This window comes from Aspergillus foveolatus, assembly GCF_047715535.1.
Source record: "Aspergillus foveolatus strain CBS 279.81 unplaced genomic scaffold BDW70scaffold_96, whole genome shotgun sequence".
NCBI lineage: Eukaryota > Fungi > Ascomycota > Eurotiomycetes > Eurotiales > Aspergillaceae > Aspergillus > Aspergillus foveolatus.
In genome coordinates this window covers 40,156-61,610 of record NW_027396160.1, presented here as the reverse complement: position 1 = coordinate 61,610, position 21,455 = coordinate 40,156, and the positions used below count along the sequence as shown (strand labels likewise).

The window sequence follows — 21,455 nt, the reverse complement described above, 5'->3', positions numbered from 1 at the left end:
GTTATTGAGAAATTGGCGGTTACGGTGAAAATGGCGGTTACGGTGTGGCTCACCCACAGCGGGAAGCGGTGTGGGTGGGCTGGAAGTCACGGATAATCCATCATTCGTTCATGAGTCTAGACTCGAGGCTAGCCTTGTAGCACCCTCATATAGTTCGCCTGAGTTACTAAACCGTGAACCAAGCATTCGAGTCCGAATGGATGAGTTTTGCGGATAACTAAAGGCACACTACAAGGCGCGATCGGACCGACAGGCCTAAGGAAACGGCACTATGCCTTCAAGTAAGTCTTCAACCTAGCTGCCCGACCCTGCATAAAGAATAGATCGAACCTCAGGGGAGACTAAGGTCGAGGTTGAGGTGAGTGGGGAGCACCTTCACTCCAAACCGTGTAAATAAACACTTGACCCGCAGCTCGCTGAAAGCTTTTTTATATGGTAGATATTGAAGTCCTCAGCGCAAGATGCTGCTACACCACGGAAAGAATAATCTAACACACTGTGAGTTTAGATACAGGCTACCGACGGGGAGCAGAAGTTGTTAATAGATACGCCTAGTATCCAATGCCGGTCAGTTGACGGTGCCGTGACCACTTGAGTGAATTAGAAGACGCGATAATATCGGGGTTGTCCTGCGATGGCAAACATGAATAGTCTAATCAGGATCAGGATGATGCCTGTGGCTAAGTTCATCAGAGCTGCATGTGCTGCGAGCTGATACGGCGCTAAACGTGGGCCAGTCGGCGAAGCGCAATCGCGATTGAGCCACGAAGCCATGGTCTCACTGGCTGTGCGTCTGAACTGGTACGAACTCATTCGTTGCAGATCCACTGGTGGCAGCGGTAACCCTCTTTCCCCATCGGCCATTGCCGGATTGGGGACCGGGTGCATAACCATTGAGAACAGGCTTCCTGAGGCGGAGGCTAGGCCAGTGCCTGCGCGGGCACTTTCCGTTCGTTTATGACATGAATCAAGATCATGTGTTCATGAACAGAACCCCTCCAACGAACGGCAACGTCGCCTGTCCAGGGATTGTTGTTTGTTAGCGTGCGTGTGCCAGAGATAGTGTACACCTGGCTGGCTGGCTTCGATCACTTTGTGAAAACCATTGGCTGGCCGCTATTCTTGCAATACCCTGTCAACGATGGATAGAGCCGGCGAGCGCCGAGGTGCTCTTGGAGAAGGCGTGTCTCGCGCAGACTAAATGGTTTTGTGACTGGGATCCCTGATCACCATCTTCTTCTCTAGTGAGCCGAGACAATGTCAGGAAGAACAGTGGTGGCATTGATCCTTTTGACATCCCCGAAGGCACTCATCCTGGTGACTTTCGCGTCAAAGCCCTTTCCGATGCCAATTTTGGCGTAGGAATTATGCTGCAGATGGGGATCCCCTTTGGTCATTCCCCCAGCACCTTGCCCCCACTCGTTACCTTGAACACAGCAAGCAATGTCACCGTCAATTTGTTCTGCAAACAGGTCACGGTTGTCTCAATCAAGTGGGGCAGAAGAGGCCCTATCTGGAATGTCTTTAAACAGCCTCAGGGCCCAGATGGCAAACCCTGGTCGATGCAAATGTCTGTTGACCTCACTATCGCGGGCCTGGACAAAGCCCTCAACACGCCATACTTCAACGCCCACCCCAAGGTCCGCAATCAGCTGCGCAAGGCACTTGTAAATCTCTCTGGTACGGCTTCAGCCTCCAACAGCTCCTCTTCGATCTGGAAAACGCTGTCTTGCAGACCATTCCCGACTTCAACACTGTGACCGACCCCGAGGCAAAGAACATCCTGGGAACGTACTTTCGCGACATCTATATCAAGAACGCCAAAGAGCGCGGTCTTCCCCTGGTTGCAGTTACCGCTGTCGCGCACCCTGAGGAGAAATCTCCCCTCCACTTGACGGGCTTTGAGCGCATTGTGAATCCCCCCAAGGATGCTCGCAACCGACCGATAACAAATCCAACTCAGCAGGAAAGGGATGTCACCACATTGGACTACCTCTGCGCCGTCAACAATGACCCCGTTCCACGGATCTCCGGTCTCGACTGGAACTGGATGCAGCCTGGGGACGTCAGCAGGAGCAGTGGTGCCATGGCGATCAACCGCAACGTACTGGCAGGGTATATCGCGGATAACAGGAAAGATAGCGCAACTCCTCCTGTTATACGCCCAGGGTTATGTCTAAGTACATCACTTTCTCCAATGGCACACCCGAGACCTCCTTCCCTGCGAGCGGAGCAAACGTTGTCCACATGGAGAGCAAACAGAGCAGCGAGGGGTATCAGCAGTACAACGGTCCCTTTCAAGTGTATACCGTTGTGAGCACAAAATACACCATGGACATTTCCTTCGAGGGGTCGATTGTCAAAGTCTTCCAGTCTTCTTTGGTCAACCTAACCGTGTACATGGCTAAACCAAACGACGACGGCTCCGAGGGCCACAGCGGAGACGACAGCTTCAGTATGAACGTTGTGAACAAAACTCTATCCGACACATATGGTCTCTCCGTCGATTCGAGAGTGGGATTTCAGCTGGTCAAGAGCGCCGAGCAGCCCACCGACACCTCGGAGACCATTCCCACATTCCATGGTCAAGCAGAAACCGGTAAACCATCGATGTTGAACTTTCTCAAAGAGTGCAGACTTTCTGCTGGATTCCAGCAGGTGCTGAAGAACGTGAATGAACTCTCTCCAGGCGGTCTCCACGAGCTTCCGATCAGCCAGCTGCAGAACTTTGTCTTCCCCGGTGCAAAGGTCTTTACCTACAGGACCCCGTCTTCTCGGACCATCAGGACCTGCTCTGCGAGATTACCTACTTAGATACTGCTACTACTACCACCGAGGTCAGCACGCCCCAGCACGCCGAGCCAGTCAAGGAGGAAGGTGCGGCAAGCCAACCCTTGACTAGCAACTCGCAACCTGTGCCTCCTGCAACTTCTGCCCCGGAAACAGGGATTGTAGGGAAGCTGACAACCTCCACAGAACTGATGCACAACTACGTGCAAGGCCAGATCGCCTCCCCGACGGGCAAGTTTGAGGCATTGCAGACGAGCGATGGGCATACACTTCTTTTCGCGGTCGACTCATCGGGGGTGTTTCATGTCATTGAGGAGAACAGCGGGTCGTCGCAACTGGGTGGCAGGTACACGATCTCTCGAGTGCTGCCGTTGAACTACTCTTCCCTGGCCGGAGCTCTGATGCCCTTGTACGCACTTTTGATGTGGGGCAGAGTGTTATCGACGGCAGCATCGGGTTGACGATAGCTGTTACTATAGATGGGAATGATCATCTGTTCATGTCGCTCGGGAACTCGAGCAACGACACCTCGTGGGTGGCTAGCCCAACCTGGACTGTCGTGCCCTTTGATCCAGTAAACGAAGTACCCCAGAATATCACCGTCACCGGCGCTCTCTTTGCCGAAACCCAAACCAAGCAGCAGTACCTGGTTGTGGATATTGACAGGCCGGAGCCAAAAGCCCAAGAGCGACCGGCAAGCGACTGCCATCGCGACTGAAATAGGGAAAGTGGCCAAGTATATCTCGCGACTGGCTTATGCCATTGCCGTGAATGATGAGGAGGAGGATAGTCGGCAAATTGCCATTCCTGTCATGGCTCTGGCCAACTACGTGTACGCTGGGTTGCTGTTTGCAGTGGCTGGGGTAGGCGAACAGGCTATTGCTTGATGAGATTCCGATCAATGGCAGACAGGAATTCAATCATGGTTCAGTTTCCACTCGTTCAATTTAAGGAAAGGCAAGAAAGTCTTCTTCGCCTCCTCGGCGTCATGTCAGCGAGATATTTTTTATCTTCCAGGAAGCAAGGCATACTAGGATTAAATGAAAAACGTTTATCTCAGGATCAAGATAGGGAGGGTATCTCCTACACCGCAAGCCACACGACCGATCTGGCCTAAAGCCCGTGAAGGAGATCTAACCGGGGTTCTAAGCCCAAATCAGACATAGGCTTGTGGTCTGAACACTACAAGGTCAGAGGGGGCAGAGCAAAGGCCTAAGATGGTAGGTCCAGACGCTGATGACTTGGCGAGTAAGATCTGGTGCATAGGCCGTTTGACATAGCACCAGAAACGCCAGACCCTGCGCTCCCGACCAGGCCGGTCGTCAGACCGCGGTCGTACGACCACCACAGACGAAGGACCGCGAACTGGTGTCTATACGGCAGGTTCAAGACCCAGACGGTCGTCTGCCTACATGGTTGCGGCCCGTCTGGCCTGCCGACCACCCCAATGTTACTGTCTTCCAGTTCCTTCGCATCACAATTCCACTTCGCGAGCGATCGACTCTATTGTGTCTTCGTCCACCGCAAGCTCTCCCCCGAAATTCATAAAGATTTTATTTGTGTCATCCTCAATTGCCGCCTCAAAACACTGGGCCGGAGCAAGTTTTCGCAGGTTCTTATCATAGAATGTGGCCTGCCGGTTTCTCGCCTCTTTCCTTGCCACTCGTTCCACCTGTGATGGGTCGGACCGGTCAACAAGGACCTCATGCACCATCTTCCAATGTCCGTTCTTTTCTCGGGCGCAAAACACGATGGTAACAGGCTGAGAACCTGCCTCCGCCGGATTGGACCGCACATCCTGGGGCGGTCTGGTGGCTGTTCTTCCACGTCGCTCCGTCTTTCCTGAGATTGCATCCTTTCGCGTTTGAACGGAACCAGCCGACGGGGCTCCGGCGTTTGATTTTAACCGTTTATCAGGGTGATAAGGATCGTGCCATTCATTCCCAGAAGACTTAAATATTTCTGCGACAGGCGCGACAAGATGCCGAGTCACTATCAGGTCCTTTCCAGGACTCGTAAGGACGGTGAAACTGCCATCGTCAATCGCTGCGCGAACGCACTCATCAACGGCAACTTTACGTAGTCGACCATCGTAAAAGCGGTGCATATTGGCTGGGATCTCGTGCATATCGGTCGCGATTATCTGCGCCTCTGCGAGTTGAGTAGGGCTCACAAAGACCATATCCATCTTTTTCCATGCCTGTCGCTCGTAGACATAGAATGTGACTGTGACCCTCCGCTCTGGTTGCACACCACTGGAAAGACGCTCGTGCATACTTCGAGGGTGAAGAGCGGGAACTTCCAGAGTTGGTCGTCCCCGAGCTTCTTCTACTGCCGGGTCTGTTGGCTCTTCCAGCACAGGAACATCAAATAGAAGACCCTCCCCTTCCTGCCTTTCGAATGCCTGCCGCTGAGCCTGTTCTGGATCGAGTAAAGCCGCTCCCTGTCGTTCGGTCCCCTGTTGAGAAAGCACAGGTTTAACAGCACCCGCCGTGGTCCCACCCCCAACACTGTCCAGAAGATCAACAGCGGCCGGCGCCAATTCAGGAAGTTCCTGCGGTCCATTGTTGTCGGGAATCACACTTCATCACCCAGCTGGCTTCACTCTTCCCGCAATTGTGTAATCAGACTCGGCAAGTCAGCGGGAAGCTCAGTCACAGGCCGGGGGGTATGATCCTCCATGACCCCAGTGTTTCGAGCTGAGCAAGAGCATCTGCGCGCTCCCGAGCTACTCGATCTTCTTGGAGTTCTTCACCCGCTTCTGTGATGAGCTCTCATGCAGGTGGGAGTAATATTTGTGTTCCAGCACGCAGCCTTCAGCCCTAATGCCTTGTCATGTTATCAGGACATATCAGTGGGTACTGATGTCGCGTCTATCACCTGGCAAGCATAGCCAAGAAAGACAAAGCTCCAAGAACAGATTACCCGCTACTATTATGGTCGAGGATCCAGATAACAAAGAAAAGGGCCACAGCGGGTTATTTCCAGTCAGATGAAGCCTGAGGACAGAAACAGGAACGGGCCTCGTATTCTGCGCCTAATGGTACTTGGCAGCGCTTCGGATAAGCTGACCTGTTAGAGGGACCGCAAGGAGCAGTTGATGGTCTACGGCATTGTATGTATGTCTCAAAGGAGGGTACACTGCCCGTCCTCCATGACCTTATTTATTTTCTATTGTTCTTTCCTAATATCTTTACCCAGCACCTCTTTCGTTCTCGTCCTGTCCAGTTACAGCAGTCAACAGTGCACCGATTATTAAATGCTGCATCCTCGGCGGATTGAACTTGCTCTTAGTGGTCCACCATGCATGACAGCGGCTATAGTTATCGCAACTGGCCCCCTAACTGATTAGCGCGGTTTTTAAATCTTGCTTCTGCTCTCTGTGCGTTCCCTGCAGTGGAGTGTGCACTGCCAATCAACTCTTGCCCCGGTCCCTGCTGGTAAGAGTATTGGTGGGCTCAGCCTCAAACCCCGCCCAGAATGGCTTCTTGGCTATAAAAAATGGCCCGCGCCCGTCCCTGAAAGCATTCAAAGGGAGACAGCACTGATGCGCAGACAGAAGTCTCTAAAGAAAGATCCCGCAGGAGGACTGAGCAATGGCCCTCCTTGGCACGCACAATGGCCCTGACAGCCTAGTCAGAAGCTCGAATCCCTATAAGAACTAATGAAGAGCCCCTGCCTGCAAACCCTGTAACGGCGCTGGACTCATTTTTTGTCCAGGTACCCAGTATAATATGTCTTCGCCAACTAATGACCCCACTGGTCATGATTCGGTCGATGACAAACGCCCCCGGTCCCCAGCGCCGGTGCCGCTGTCGAATCCAGTCCAGGAGACAGAGACACCGGCCGCATGGGATATTGGCTGGAGGTGTCCAACTTTGATGATCGGGCTGGTCGTTTCCGGTGCGATGCTTTCCGTTGGTCATCATTACTACTACAGAAGCTTCAGCGGCGCTCGCGTCGCATCTCGCGAGCAACAAACGTGGGCAATTCGGATTGGAACTGGCTTTGCCTTCCTGATAAAATCATGTCTGGTGTCTGCTGTTGGGCTCGCCGCGGTCCAGGTGACCTGGGCTACCCTCCGCCGGAAGAGTGTCCGGCTTAGTGGGATCGATAGCATGTTTGCCGTCCGGGGCAGCCCTCTGGCCTTTCTCACCCCAGACTTGTGGTTGTATGCAAAGACACTGACCATGCTGGCGATTGTTTCCTGGTATGTGCCCCGCCATGTCTCGTGGTCAGCCTATCTCAGACTTGACCAGGCTTATCCCCTTGACGGCAATTGTTACGCCTGCGACATTGAGCGTGGTTACATACCCGGCCTGGGACGAGATCGAGCGCCTCGTTCCAAACGTCAATTTTGACCTGTCCTACTGGCGTGATGAGGTAACATACAGCGGCGTCGCCATCAGCTCTCCCTCCGCCGACATGGCCCGCGTTTTCACAGCCATGGCCTCATCTGCACAAGTGCTTCCAGTCTCTGCACCATTCTCCAACTCGTCTTACGAACTCTCGTTCTGGGGTCCTTCGTACAAATGCCAGCGATTGAGCGAAGCTCTTGTGGAGATAGACGGGGTCACCCAAGAACTGTGGGATAGCGAAATCCCAGAGCCGCAATTCCAGACGTCAAGAATCTACATGGGGACTAAGCCTGAGGACCTCAACAATACACTTTTCATATCAGCTGCAGGGAGCAATCCGCTGTGGAACGACAACGCCACACAGCCCACCGAGCTTGTCTGCCAACTCTGGAACACCTCCTATGTCGTCGGCCTGCATTTCACCAATGGCATCCAGACACTGACACCAATCTCAGTTGATCATGTCGCCTATGCCAATTGGGCCGGATGGGATGCTTCTCGCTCTGTACAGCCTTCGTACTCAGTATTAGATCCAACAGTGAATGCGGGCTTCTACGTGATTCACTTGATATTCTCTGGTCTTCTTCAAGGTGAACTGGTTATGACTAAGAGAGGAGGACTGTTTGAGAATGAGACTGCTTCATCCACAGCACCATTTACCGATACATCTCTTGCACATACCGGCCTCTTTGCCTGTGCTGACGTATGGAATAGCAGCGCCTACAATTACCGGTATGACATTGACTCTACCAATCTGTGCCGGAACGGTACGTTGGCCCAGGCAATCGAGGACCTCAGCCACAATTTCACCTATAGCCTACTCAGCCTCAATGGCGGAAACGCCACCGTCAAAGTAACGGACCTCACCCTACGCAATTACTATTTCTACGGCGGCACAACCCTACTAGCGGCCTACATGAGTGCCGTGGCTATCGCGATTGCGAGCGTCATCGTCGGCTTCTTCGCCCTGCGACGAAACGGCGTCTCTCAGGGCACCTCGTTTTCAAGCGTCCTGATGACGACGCGGAATCCGGAGCTGGACCGATTGGTTATTGGGCATTGCTTGGGATCTGAGCCACTGAAAGACGAGATTGGTAAGGTTCGGCTGCAGTTTGGGGAGATTGAGGGCGGGAATTTGCGGCGTAGACATGCGGCGTTTGGGACGAAGGATTCGGTGACGGCCCTCTCTAAGGGCGAGGATTACTACTAGTTTTGGCGAAGCATAGTATAGCATACCATCAGGGGACTGTGGAGGTGATTACTTCAAGCCGATAGTAGTATTCTTGGAGCCTAAACGTCCGTTTTATATTTCAAGACCAGTTTGCATAGTATTAGCTACAGCCCGTGCCGTCACTACTTTAACCTAATGAATTTGGCAAACCTCAAGCTGCGCGAATATGATAAACTGCACGCGCAAACTGACCTGGATATATATAATCAATATAGAAGACAAAAATATCGACTGTCTACAGCAGATTTAGCGGGAAAGAATAAAGAGACGGTCCCAGAAGGGATCGAATCCATCTCCTTTTTGTTTTTCTCCTTTTCTCTCTGAATTAGATGGCTGGCCCTGGACTAGGAAGGGTAGTCGGGCGAGGCGGCATTTTTCCTTAGCAAGAGACGTTTGAGTTAGTAATAGAACAGAAAGCGCCTTGCGGTATAGTGAATCTCATCAGAACGGTCAGCCTAGCCGAAACTTCTCGTCTATGTGCCTGTCTGACAGCCTGACTCGTAGCCAGCCCGCTGTATCTACTCATCGGAAGCTTCCAATTGTCCTGCAGTCTAGGGCATCCAACTTCATAGTTGACTGTATGAATTTAACGGCAATGGATCTGCTCATAGTTCCACTTCTGGCAAGAAGACATAGGGCGAAATCCAACCTCGCCTTAGTGACGCGGGAATGTGCTCCATCCTCCCCCTGGTTGATAGTATCGAGGGAGCCGAGTAATGCGAGGGGTGAATCTGCCTGTTCTGAGTGAGCGCAGCAGGAACAGACAATACCAGTAGCTGGCGCCCCTATTAAGCACGATGGCCATTGCTGGACCTTTCTCTTGGAGCTCATCACATAACATATGGTGATCTTTGTCACGCCTGTGAAAACTTGGCTCCAGCAGGGCCTAACCACCAGTGGGTACTTCGATGCCAGTTGTTTGGATAGGGCGGGTTCTGAGGTGGCGAGTTGGGTTGTGCTGTTTAGACGGACAGGGTGGACGTGTCCCTCTAAGACAACTGGCGCATCTCGTGCTTGTAGTGCGCCCGCCGCGTAACCTGTACCGTTTCAGTCGGCTGTTCCAGGATCTCTGCAGCTTTGGTGGTTGTAACAATATACTTACCTCGGAGAATAATGCTTTTAGTATCTTTGAATCTTACCACCTCTGTAAAATATTCCAGAACGGAAAAGGGTAACTGACTTCGGATGCTCTCCTCTGGGTGCCGTGCGACGAGTGGAAAAATATATGCCGGAGGAAGTTGAGGCCACCCGTACTCGCCGCTTTCAGATTCTCAAGTGTGCTATTTTCCTCCCTTGATTGGAGTGGAGCCTTAACAATGCTTGTCTGCTTTATAGTGTCTGGCGACCTCTCGTCCCCCAACTCCGCGACTAGCCTCTTGCCCTATGCGACATGCGCATGGTTTCATGAAGCCGATCCCATCTCTCCAGGGTTTCCAGGGAGAAAATATGTTTCTATATTTCAGTCCACACTACAAGTTCTACTTTCGGGACCGCCAGTCTTGCGATGAGGTTTGGGTCTTTAAGCAGTTTGACTCGATGGATGGGGTTGCGAAGCGTATGTCTTCCTTGCTCTCGGCCTTCTGCTGTCGAGCTGATCAATTGTTGACGTAGACTGTCCTCATGGATACGTCCTCATGGATCGTTTCAGAGTCCAGATATCGGGCGGGATGCGCCCCGGAGGAAGAGTATTGATGTTGCTGTTCTGGTGGTTTATTGAAAGGGAGACAGAGTATGAAAAAGTCGGACAGGCCGAGGGCAGAGGTCAGCTATATTGCACCTAATCAGCCACATTCATCTATGTCCCATCGTAAATGTGGCAAGTCATCGAGTTCAACCGAATAGTCAAGTATGCCTTATGTAGCTGCTATACACCGTAGCCTTCGTTGCAGTGCGGTGCGTAGTCGTACCCCGCCTCTAAAATGTAGATGCTGATTTGTTGGTATTCGCAGATGGGCGCATTCCTGCTGACCAGCATTGCCCCCAATTCCACTCTGCGTAGGACAAGAAAGTCCGTCTTCATTCTTTTTTGCTCTAGAACTCCTCTTTATATAAGTTGTGTTTCTGTCTAGGCAATTCAAAAGTACCTGGAGTATACTCTTTCTCTTTTCGACGCAGCTAGCTCTCCATATACACTGGACCATCAAGCCTCTGGAGCCTTTAACAGCCCCCGGCGCTTACATTCAGATTGTTTGTTCGTCCCTATTCCAAGACAGAAACTGCCTATCACTTCGCTGTGATTGGCAGCCTTCTTGTCTGTCTCGCTTCAGCGCATCACCAGGGCAGCCATCGCCCAAGCAGCCGCCCCCACTAGAACAGAATATGGACCGCGCCGAATCTGATTTAATCTGCCAAAATCGCCATGATCACACCTTGCCCGATTATGCGCCTATACTATGTGATTGCTGCGCCGAGCCGCTCACACTCGCCATGGACGCTGTTGCCGATTTGAGGCAGTCAGCCGCTGGCACTTCCCAGCTAACTGACAAGGCCTTAATTCATACGCATCAGAGGCTGGTGGATTCGAACAAGACTCAGTCTTTCCAACCCTCCAGCAGATTCCTTAATATGCGCTGAATTTGCTTCGATGGCGGTAACTGAGTGTCGGATCAGATAGGGGGAAGGCGCCGATTACGGCGTATCAAGATGCCATAGCGCAATTCCGGCACATTTTTAAAGCGATGACTTTCAGAAGATCTCGCAGAGCACAACGTTTTCGGACGTGGTCGCCGAATTGGTTGCCTGCGAAAATGCACAGCAGAAGGGAACAAGGAAGCAAGGAAAGAGTCAACAACATGTCGACAAGCTGCTGGAACGAATCCACCACTACTCCGGCGTTATCGACTCTGCTGCTCAAGAGTAACGCCGAGCTTGTTAATGTGGTTTGGGCCTCTATCAAATTTCTCGTCCAGGTATGTTGCAATCCATCTTCTGCGGCGTTCGCAGGGCTTGTTGTTGATCCCAACGATAGGTCACCTCATCGTACCTGTCAATGCAGGTCAAATTATCTCTATGTTATCTGAAATAACGGAGAATATTGCGCTAGCAAGACTGGAACAATGTACCAGACTCTGGCTGTAGATAATGCTTCTCGCGGGCTGCCCTTCCCCATGGCACTGAAAAGTTCCTCCCAATCGCGATAACCATGTCAATTACAGCGGTGACGTATGTATAACAGCTTATGTGTTCATATACCTCTGCTGTCTCCACCGCATACCATATTTTCTAACGCAACGAACGGCCACAACACCACATACTGCACTAAAGAGTCCAAGAGCTGTGAAATACCACCCTAATCCTGCCGCGTCCACAAAGGGTTGAAGAGTAGTGACTCCTATCGCGGCCAAGGCACATCTTGTTATACTTGCACTTGCCGCTGCAGTGCTAGGGTTATCTGGGAAAACATCTATTAATAATGTGTTATAGATCGTGTAGAAGCAAGTGCCCCAAAACCCCTGAATAAACTGCAGGATCAACAGAATTGTAAACTGCTTCTTATAATTTGCCGTCCAGCCGTAAGCAAGCAGTGTGCAAGTCGATATAACTAGGAGATAATAAGTACCGCGGGAGCGCGCCAGTTCAATTGGGAACTGTTGTAAATTGTCACCGAAGACACGGTTAATAGGCTGGTTATGCTTGCGGGCTGTGACTTTGTAGTTATGGTCCATCATCCTGCCGTTGCAGTAGCTGCCGACAATGATGCCTATCCCCCTTGGAAGGTAGGCTAGACCTGTTAGTAGCGTATTGAATTGATATATGTCCGTGAAAATATTGGGAACCGTAGCGGCAAGGATATAATCGACTGCGTAGAACGATCCATTTATCCACAGGCACCAAAAGGCGTCTGGAAAGAAGATAATTCGCAAGGGAGCGGCGAACATTCGAATACTGAAAGGGGCAGAAATCCTCGTTATCAGCCGGTTGAGGGTTCCTTGCTCAGCCCTAGCTGCAGCTTCGTATTCTCGATGGTCTTGTTCATTCTCTTCTTTGTTGTCCAATCGCACAGTTCGAATATAACTCCACCAGCACTGTTGCCGTAGAGTCCTCTCTGTTTGGTCACTTCCATTCCCAACGAGATTGCGCGCGGTCTCGGGCAAGAACATTCCGACAATTAAGAATAGAAGAAGTCCAACAATGAATAGCGCCCAGAAGACCCATTCAATGTTTCCGCTGAGATATGCAACCAGACCTCCTATTACGGGGCCTAGACAAGTTCCCAGGTTTAGGGCTATACTAACCCAAGCCATCGTCTTTCCTCTCTCGCTTGAAACGCAGACATCAGCAACAATCCCATAGCTTATAGCAAATGCAGCACTGGCACCCAAGCTCTGAAGCGCACGAAGCAGCAGGAGAAATCCATAGTTATGCTTGTTCAATGCCATGCCAAGATTAGCCAAAGCATAGATAGCAAGTGTAAGAAGGAAGATAGGTCGTCTGCCAACGGTGTCCGAAAGTGGCCCGAATATTGCGGGAGATATGGCTTGAAAAATGATATATATTGTCAACGTCATGTTGATTGTCTGCGGTGACACCCTGAATTGCCCCTCTAGTGTAGGCAGTAGTGGAAAGTAGACCGTCGCCGTGAGAGGAGATGTGATGGTTGCAAAACCCGCAATGATAACAATGAACATCCTTCCACGAGATGTAAACGAAGTGTACGGTCTTGTAGCTGACGCCGGAGTCTCTCTTGCTTCCAGGGTATTGTTCGGAAGATTCGCAGCAGGTGCCATGTCAGTAGAAGGGTTTGCCGTTGACATGTTCTGTATCTATTTTGTCTCAGAAGGGAACAAAACAGTTGTTGCTCGTGACAATCTGGATTTGCCAGGAGTGGATGAGTAGAAAAAGGGCTCGTCTAGATGAAGGCTGACGGAGCGAGCAATCTGTGGAGTTGCAGCAAAGCAGGCGGGGTAAAACAGAAAACAGGGCTTTGCATTACAACTCCTAAACAAGCGAATCAGCTGGTCGATTTAGTTTACGGCGCGCGTGAAGCAACTACTGTTTCATAATCCTTCGAGATTCAGTGCAACAAGAGGGGATGGTGAGATCGCAATACATGCGTTATGTGAAACTAGGATTACAGACTTTCACACCACAGCTCTTAATTCAATGCTCCCTATACAGCGCTTCGAACTGGACTGAAAGGAAACCCCTCCAGTGTAGAACGACCTGACAGGGGCCACGGCCACCTCAGGCTTAAAGAGGGATTATATGTCTGCTGAAGCACTCACGAATACATTTGGAGCATCCACTGGCCCGTCCCAGGCGTCAAAGATGGTGATTAGCGCCTAAAACCCACTGAGATATGTGTCTATAGCGAACATTTTGCACCAACCCTGATAAGCGCTGTCGGGAGATGTAGCTGCACAAAGAGAGCTAAGTACTAAAATATATTTCGCCAAGATGTTCCAAATATAATATCCAGCTTCATACTTGGCCTAAACGTCCTACACCTTTCATCAGTGGAGAAAACAATGTGTCTCTGGATATCCTGAACGGCTCTATTGTTTAAACCGGTGTAGGATATAGATAGTACAGGTTCGTTTGAGAATTTGTCGTGCATACGGCTTACAAACGTGGAGAGTATATTATATATTTCCTACTCGCAAAGTGTTGTGCTTAGATTACAAGCAGAGACCTAGAGCTCGTGTACAGTTATTTACGCATTATCTCTACAGTACTAGCTATTCCGATGCAATAACTAATGCCAAAAGAGATGGCAGCCTGATAAAGCCGTACAGTGATGGGTCGTCAGGGCACATTGAAAACTGTCAGTACGAGCGGCTCAGCTCGCTTTTGATCACAGCCACCTCATTCTCCCTAGGGCAAAGAAGTGTACCATTCTCCAACAGCAAACACTGTTGGAAATGTTCTGTCGTTGTCCAGTCGCGTGGCAAAAAGTAATGACGCTCGATGGTATCTTCCGTAACCGAACTATTAAGGAAAACAGAACAGAGCCACAAATTTCTATCAAGAAAAAAAAACCTTGATCCGGGGAGGATGCCAAGTACCACTTCCACCTGTCTTGATACATCTGCTGGGACTATTGTTGTGAGCCTCACAATACTTGAAGTGCTTCCAGGTTTGAGTTGTAGGGCTGAGATATCGACTATGAACAACCTCTCCACGCCTGTAATATCTGTTTGATGGAGGATGGCAAGTTTGCCATTTTGGCTAAACCTCACACCTTTGAGTCTTGGACGATTTGTCTCGCTGCGCGGTGGTAAACCATCATATAACGCAGTCGCAATCTCGGAGAAGTCCGACCAGCGATAGCCTGTGATACCATTGTCCGCAAACCTCAGCAGAGTCCCAGGCTGTGTAGGATGGTTTGCCCATGTCTGAGTGCTTGTTTGCGCAATTGGTTTCTCGGTCATCACACATCCTTCCTCCACTGACCAAATATATGCGCTCAGACCGGAAATAATAAGTAGAAGGGTTGAGTCGTGACTGAAGAGAATATCACATATCGCGCTGCCGTCCTTCTTTAGAACGGGCTTTGATTGAGGTACAGACTGTACCTGAGTCAGGCCGTTGCCGGTAGTTTTCACTTTAGTGAGTTTTCTAACCTCAATGTCTCCTGCGAGATCTGCACCGGCCACATAGCCTGAATCATTACTCCACGCAAGACAACTGATGCTGACAAAATTGGGAAATTCCAGAATTTTCCCCAGTTCCCCTGACTTTTCATCAAACAGTGTCACAATTCCTTCCTCGTTACCAGCGCAGTATAAGCCGTGCTCTGGCCTGGCTCTGATCACAGACACTGCCCCATAAGACGCAGTATGGGCTTCGGATATATGCGAAAACGAAGTTGATCTTTGATCCTGACTGGATGTATCACTGAAAGTCTCATCTACCTCGAGGAATCGTAGTAGACTGTTGGATTGCCACGCGTTTAATAAAGAGCCTCGGATGTCATAGAACCGTCTACTATCTGGAGCAAATGCCAGCTCACTAACCAGGTCACCAGACGAGAGCTGATATATGACAGACAGATATTCAAAGCTCCACACTTTGACGGTTCCGTTGCTGCTGCTTGTTACGAATAAACAGCCGTCGGGACTGGCAGCCACCTCATCGGCAGACGAGGAAGCCTCCTGATACTCGTTCGTTGCAGGGTGCCATTTGAATACCGTACCATCTTTGTACAAGCCAATGATGTGACCGGTAACGGAGTTCCAGGTAAATCTATCGACCGCGAACCAAGTAACCTCGCCTGATTCTGGCTTACTCGGTCTGCGCGTCGGTCTCCTACACCTGGCGATACACCGCATCTCGTTGAGATCCCACACCGATAGTGGAAAGCCCCGGTACGAAACTCCAACTTGACTCGCATCTCCGTTGAATGATACGCACCTCGGTGAGTTGACGATAGCTCCACCCATCTCTGACCGCTCGTGGAGTAGATTTCGACTAAGCACACGCCAACCAGCAGCAAGATCTTCAAGGTCCAGAGAATAGATGACTCGATTTGTGCAGGCAGCAAGGACACTCTTATCGGTATCTCTGAATGTGACAGACAATGATCGGGTACTAGCAGGATTAACAACAGTGGCCAACAGCTCCCCTGAGGGAACAGACCACAGCTTGGATGTTACTAGGCCGAAGGTGAGCAATTGTGTGCCGTACCGGTTAGAAGACATCGAAGTGACAGCCTCTTGGTGTACAAGAGAACAGACTTGCTTGAAGTGGTTCGCGTCCCAGATCGTTACCCTGCCAGAGCTTGTCAGCACAGCAACATACCGTGCGAAACAACATAGTTTGATGCCTTCCTCTTCGCGTGGTAGTGGAATCCGAGCAAGATTGTCATTCCAATCCGTTTGCGAGGTTCCCAAGATCTTGATATCTGCGAAGTCTTGTTGGTAGAATTGCTCGTAAATGACAGAGCTGGAAGGGCATAGAGGCGGAATCTGGCTATATATGGCTTCAGGGTGTATCATCAACTGCCAGCTAAATTTCCCCACAATCTTCAAGAGATCTGCAGACCATCTCTCAAGAAGCTCCAGATCCGATAATTTGTGTAACAGTGGATTTTTTGTCATGTTCGACTTGCGATAAGCTTTAACGCAATCCAACACAATCTTGGCTGCCCTGACCAGCCGATCCAGCTGGTCGGTGACTGACAGCAAATGGATCCATGCAAGCACAGAGGTCGTTCTAAAGAATCGAGATAAATGGTCGATGGTCTGGTCGCTTATTTCACCTGACTGCTGCAGATGATACATCCACGACGTGGCTGCATACAACAGAAAGGGCTCCGATACTGAGAGAGACTGTTGCGCTCTGATAACCTTCTGGCGGACGTCAGGGGGTAGTAATGCCGATATTGTTTGCTCGAAGAGTAAGTAATGGCTTCTTGGTAGTCGTATGGCAATGGGACTCGCTGTAGTTCTTGTCAGGTATTCCCGAGCAGTTTCATGTATAAGCCTGACTTGACCAGAGGGGTCAACCATGACAAACTGTCCACAGACTTGGGAGATGGTTTTCCGCAGATCGATGAATTTCTTGTTCAAGGCCTGGTTCAAAACTTCGGTAGTCATGGGAAAACGGGAGCAAACGACCCACTGAAGGATCATCTGAGCGATCTCCTTGTCTTCAGCACGGGGTGCTGATAAAACTGTGCACTCCATACGTTCATATAATTGATCCATATCTTTAGGCATGCTTTGCAAGGCCGCCTCGATTCCTTCCTCTGTATGGCAACTGAGAATCTCTTTTACAACCAACCGGACCCAAAGAAAATTCCCTTGTGCCCGGCGCAGAATTGTCTGCATCACCGTCTCTTTCAAATCTTGTTTCCCGCCCATTTCATGCATCATCCGCTTAAGATAGATTCTAATGTCCGAAGAATTATCGAGAACAGATCCTTTGACCTCTGCTGAGGTTGAGAAAGTCGCGATTCTCTGGTCGGCCGGGAGGGTGACAGACTCCCTGCTAGTGAATAAGACCTTTAGGGAAGGGATGACCTGGCGTATTCTGGATATGTACTCAAGCACAGTTTTTGTTGATTCTGACTCGTCGACCGCATCGACAATCCAGTACAAAGGATACGGGAAGTCGACGCCCGAGGAAGCGAATTGAAACAGCTTTCGGAAGACATCCGCGGAGCTCGAGGTCATCACGCTGTGGCCGCCAATAGCTATGTGAAGCAATTTCTCCTTATACGCGGGGCTGACGCTTGCCAGCTGCAGCGCCGTTGACCTCAAGAAGAAACTCACAGTCCGTTGGTCAAAGTCCTCCGATCTGAAGAAGAAATACAAGACAGAATGGCCGCGAGAACGAAGCTCGCGAACAAGGTACGCGCTTAGAACGGATTTACCACTCGCAGGCGGAGCTTTGAAATGCACGATCGGTACCTCTTCTACCTCTTCTTCATCCTTCAGCCAGCTCTTGACGGTAGCGACGTCGAAAATCCAATTACAGGTCCCTTCCAGCCACCAAGAACGCAAAGTCTCGAATTCCTCTTCATGTTTGGGTGTGACCAACAACAGCTTTTCAATCTTTCTCGATTCCTCAGCCATAAGATCATTGATAACCCCGATGCCCCTCGCTTGTAGTTGCGCAATGAATGAGGCTAATGTGTTGCGAACACTGGTGTAGTTCGCATCTTGCGGACTCGAGTATTTGCACACTTCATGGTGATCCGCATGGAGCTCCCTTGAAATTTCCTGTTGGTATCCCAGTGTTGCAGAGTCTCTAACGACTATCATGGCGGAGTGTATCCCAATCTTCGTCGTTAGACTTTCGTAGAATGAGGCAATCAACAGCTTGGGTGCAATGTGCCGAAACTGTTCGTTGATGTCTTCAAGGGCAGGGGAGCCACGTCGAAGCTCTGCGATAAAGTTTTTGGAGGATAAAAAACTGGCTCGAAGCAGGTTATTGAGTGTCGCAGCTGAGTCCGCACCACGATGAGGTGTCGCCAGAAAAATAATTGCTCCGATAGACTGCACAACTTCCTTGTATGTCTCGTCGTTCTGCCCCAAAAGGTACGCTGCCTTAACAACAAGGCCACCCATAGAGTGTGCAATGAATACCGTCGGTACTTTTCCCAGTCCTAGAGGATTTCCATTGCTATCTTGTCCAAATCTCATATCGTGCAAAAGGCTTTTGGCGAAATCTGAGATCCTATAGATGCTCTTGACCGCACCCATACCAAAGCTGGCATCATACCCAAAGGATAGAATGCGACAACGCCCAATGCTCTGCTCCTGTTTAAGCCACTTTTCCGGCCAGTATAGTCTTTTGTCCCTATGCTTGCACCATGTCAATATTCGATCCCCACCAAGACCATGTACAAAGACAATGTCTACTGGTGCAATTGTCTCCGGTCGGTGAACGACGTGCAGTCCAAACTTTGACTGTGTTTCGGGCGACGGACTACGGCGTCTAGAAGAAGATCTGAACGGTAGCCAGTGACGAGACAAGGAGCGTCGAGTTTTCGTTGATGATATTGTTGAACCTTCATGGATTTCTTCGTCGGCATTGTATGTTTCTTTCTTCCAAGCAGGGTCTTGCGAGCTAGTCGAGAAATGCGTATCAGGAGATCGGGTTTGTCTTGACGAAAGCTGCTTGAACTAAAGTTAGGTGTCATCAAAGAGATCATGCTATTTACTTCTCGTCTGGGGCCGTACCATGATTGTGGTCTCCAGTACAAGATAGCCACATTGATTTTCAACTTGGTTTATCGTTTATGGAAAGTCAAACGGGAGACGGGAGGCGAAGGACATTGGAGGCGCCGCGTTTCGCTATTTTCTATTTTATCTCAGCCTTGCCAGCCTTCCGTTTGATATGAATCGTTAGCCGTATCACAATTCCAAAATGTATGATGATTGGCTGACTGTTGCGTAAGCGAGCACGAAGCAAACCAGTCTTACTCCGGCAGCTAGGAAGCACTGCCTCACCCTTCTCAAGAGGGCGCTTAAGATGGCCGATGTGCGGGGAAGCCAAGTAAACGGCAGAATATACGTCCCGTCCAGTTGACTAGGCAGTAACTGGTATTAGACAAACTCATTATGTAGGGACTAACATTTGATAAATGACCGCACGCCATGTGCGACTACTACAAGGGGAGCGGCCACAGATTAATCTAGGTACAGAGTTTACGGCAGGCAGCTCATGTCCCATTGAACACGGCTTACCGGTACCTATGGGAGTCCTCCCGTCTCAGATCCCTTGGAATTGAGATACTCCGGGGATACTGGGATAAGTCTGTCTGATACAATAAGACAAATTTGTGTTCTATTTATTCGTTGATGATCTTGGCCAGAACGCAAGGTAGCCCAGAGCACGTGCAAAGCCAGGGTATTTGGGCTATAAATACCGTGAATAGCGCCGTGCTTGAGTGTCAGCCCGTTGTTAAAATAGTTGATCGTAAGGGCACTAGGTGATCACATTATATAACCTTCCTGTCTTCCCACTTTTTAGTCTCGACACCTCCATGCTCGGTACTTCTTCATCATGACCTCAAATTCAGCAAACGCTGCTGGCGCACTCACAGGCGACTTCCCTGTGGATAAAAATGTCGCCAGCCAGTTTCCGCCCGGTTCGCAGATTATGTCCGCCTACCGTTTCGGCACCTCAGCATGGACCACCACAGCGCGCCTCTGCGTAAAAGATCCAGATGGGAGTGAAAAGCTATATTTCCTGAAGTGTGCCAATGGAGACACTGGGCGTTTGATGATGGAAGGAGAATTCAATGCCCAGTCCGAACTTTACAAAACAATGCCAGAGTTCGTGCCAGAACCCTATTGCTGGGGCGAGTTCGATCAGCCAGACCCGAAGACATATTTCTTTCTTTCCGAGTTCGTTGATATGAGTGACAGAGTTCCAGAGCCCAATCAACTGTGCACCAAGCTCGCCCGATTGCACCGCGACAGCGTCTCCCCCACAGGCATGTTTGGCTTCCATATAACAACCTGCCAGGGAAATACACCCCAGGATGTTTCTTGGGAGAGCAGCTGGACTGTCTTCTTCTCCAAGCTTTTGAGGCATGTCCTAGACCAGGATTCCATAGTTAACGGAGTATGGGAGGATCTGAATAGGCTCTCCCAGAGGGCCCTGGAACGGGTTATCCCTCGATTGATTGGCGCGCTGGAAGCTGAAGGACGCAGAATAAAGCCATGTTTAATCCACGCCGATCTATGGGAGGGGAACACGGGGACTTCATTCGAAACAGGGAGAATTTATATTTTCGACTCTGCAGCATTCTACGCGCACAATGAGATGGAGACTGGAAATTGGCGGTGCAGCTACAACAAGATTCACAACAAGGTGTATACACGCACCTATTTACGCTATTTCGCGCCCAGTGAGCCGCGGCAGGAATGGGATGACAGAATTCGCATGTATTCGGTATACTATAATGTCATTTACTCTGTCAATCATAGAAGCCAGGGGACTGCTGTTCGTCAGACGTGAGTCTTGTATTTCCTCTGTCCTTTTCTGCATCGGCTTAACCAAATCTGAACCTAGGGCTTACGATGACTTATATTACCTGATTGATAAGTATGCGCCCTTTGAGGAAGGTAGTGGGCCTCGGAGGCTTGTGGAATCAGATCGAGCTCTACTTTCGGACGAACGAGACCATACTAGAGCTTAAAATGTAATCCCACACCCCTTTGATTCGGCACAAAGCTTGGGATTTTAATTTATTCTCTTTCTGCTTTTGCGACTTACCCTTCAATAAGGGAATCAATCTGACTTACTGCTACATTTCCTGCCGTTGCAGCCCACTAATTTCATCTGTGGTACAGAGTAATAGTTTTAGTATTGCAGTTTTGTGGGCTTAGCAACCGGACTTTACGACAACAAAATCTGAGCAAAGTTCTATTCGTAGTATCAACGCTCGGCCGTAGTTGGGAACATTATCTCGGGGTAAGGAATGTCTTTGGAGACTGCGCGGAAATGAAACCGGAACGTGGAGTGCAGAAAGGTCGGAACGTATCAGTACCGGAGTCTGTTGGAGGTAGTCAAGATCTGAGTTACGCTTATTGAGACGGCGTAGAACGAGGCGATGTTACCCAGCGGCGCGATGAGAAACAACAATTCATTGTATATGACGCATTTTGAAGCGTGCCGTG

At 50.1% G+C, this 21,455-nt stretch overlaps 7 protein-coding genes across 7 annotated transcripts; 3 read left to right on the top strand and 4 right to left on the bottom strand.

Annotated features, from left to right (window-relative positions):
- Positions 1 to 571: 571 nt before the first annotated feature.
- On the bottom strand, positions 572 to 840 carry BDW70DRAFT_144442 (uncharacterized protein). Its single transcript, XM_073738251.1, has one exon. It carries the CDS (start codon positions 811 to 813, stop codon positions 601 to 603), a length of 213 nt encoding a protein of 70 aa, XP_073591557.1. The 5' UTR covers positions 814 to 840; the 3' UTR covers positions 572 to 600.
- A 301-nt stretch (positions 841 to 1,141) lies between these two features.
- On the top strand, positions 1,142 to 3,508 carry BDW70DRAFT_164213 (uncharacterized protein; the record flags this gene model as incomplete). The annotated part of the gene is made up of 6 exons (XM_073741439.1): positions 1,142 to 1,166; positions 1,246 to 1,667; positions 1,736 to 2,115; positions 2,169 to 2,748; positions 2,838 to 3,152; positions 3,224 to 3,508. 6 exons carry the CDS (start codon positions 1,142 to 1,144, stop codon positions 3,506 to 3,508), a joined length of 2,007 nt encoding a protein of 668 aa, XP_073591556.1.
- Positions 3,509 to 4,202: 694 nt separating this feature from the next.
- BDW70DRAFT_144438 (uncharacterized protein) lies at positions 4,203 to 5,735 on the bottom strand. Its single transcript, XM_073738250.1, has one exon. It carries the CDS (start codon positions 5,063 to 5,065, stop codon positions 4,265 to 4,267), a length of 801 nt encoding a protein of 266 aa, XP_073591555.1. The 5' UTR covers positions 5,066 to 5,735; the 3' UTR covers positions 4,203 to 4,264.
- Positions 5,736 to 6,394: 659 nt separating this feature from the next.
- BDW70DRAFT_124888 (uncharacterized protein) lies at positions 6,395 to 8,474 on the top strand. The gene is made up of 2 exons (XM_073734847.1): positions 6,395 to 7,000; positions 7,050 to 8,474. Exons 1-2 carry the CDS (start codon positions 6,525 to 6,527, stop codon positions 8,356 to 8,358), a joined length of 1,785 nt encoding a protein of 594 aa, XP_073591554.1. The 5' UTR covers positions 6,395 to 6,524; the 3' UTR covers positions 8,359 to 8,474.
- A 3,081-nt stretch (positions 8,475 to 11,555) lies between these two features.
- Positions 11,556 to 13,007, bottom strand: BDW70DRAFT_153942 (major facilitator superfamily domain-containing protein; the record flags this gene model as incomplete). The annotated part of the gene is made up of 2 exons (XM_073739742.1): positions 11,556 to 12,220; positions 12,437 to 13,007. The coding sequence occupies 2 exons, from the start codon at positions 13,005 to 13,007 to the stop codon at positions 11,556 to 11,558; spliced, it is 1,236 nt and encodes a 411-aa protein (XP_073591553.1).
- Positions 13,008 to 14,112: 1,105 nt separating this feature from the next.
- Positions 14,113 to 16,864, bottom strand: BDW70DRAFT_144435 (WD40 repeat domain-containing protein). The gene has a single exon (XM_073738249.1). It carries the CDS (start codon positions 16,827 to 16,829, stop codon positions 14,145 to 14,147), a length of 2,685 nt encoding a protein of 894 aa, XP_073591552.1. The 5' UTR covers positions 16,830 to 16,864; the 3' UTR covers positions 14,113 to 14,144.
- A 2,875-nt stretch (positions 16,865 to 19,739) lies between these two features.
- On the top strand, positions 19,740 to 21,157 carry BDW70DRAFT_124880 (Fructosamine kinase-domain-containing protein). The gene is made up of 2 exons (XM_073734846.1): positions 19,740 to 20,789; positions 20,848 to 21,157. Exons 1-2 carry the CDS (start codon positions 19,834 to 19,836, stop codon positions 20,972 to 20,974), a joined length of 1,083 nt encoding a protein of 360 aa, XP_073591551.1. The 5' UTR covers positions 19,740 to 19,833; the 3' UTR covers positions 20,975 to 21,157.
- The last annotated feature ends 298 nt before the right edge of the window (positions 21,158 to 21,455 follow it).

Bases quoted from the DNA above. Each gene is read 5' to 3' on its own strand.
- BDW70DRAFT_144438 (XM_073738250.1), bottom strand. From the start codon at position 5,065: ATGCACGAGCGTCTTTCCAGTGGTGTGCAACCAGAGCGGAGGGTCACA.
- BDW70DRAFT_144435 (XM_073738249.1), bottom strand. From the start codon at position 16,829: ATGGTTGACCCCTCTGGTCAAGTCAGGCTTATACATGAAACTGCTCGG.
- BDW70DRAFT_144442 (XM_073738251.1), bottom strand. From the start codon at position 813: ATGAGTTCGTACCAGTTCAGACGCACAGCCAGTGAGACCATGGCTTCG.
- BDW70DRAFT_124880 (XM_073734846.1), top strand. From the start codon at position 19,834: ATGACCTCAAATTCAGCAAACGCTGCTGGCGCACTCACAGGCGACTTC. The intron at 20,790-20,847 runs GTGAGTCTTGTA...ATCTGAACCTAG, and splicing joins GGGACTGCTGTTCGTCAGAC to GGCTTACGATGACTTATATT.
- BDW70DRAFT_124888 (XM_073734847.1), top strand. From the start codon at position 6,525: ATGTCTTCGCCAACTAATGACCCCACTGGTCATGATTCGGTCGATGAC. The intron at 7,001-7,049 runs GTATGTGCCCCG...AGACTTGACCAG, and splicing joins ATGCTGGCGATTGTTTCCTG to GCTTATCCCCTTGACGGCAA.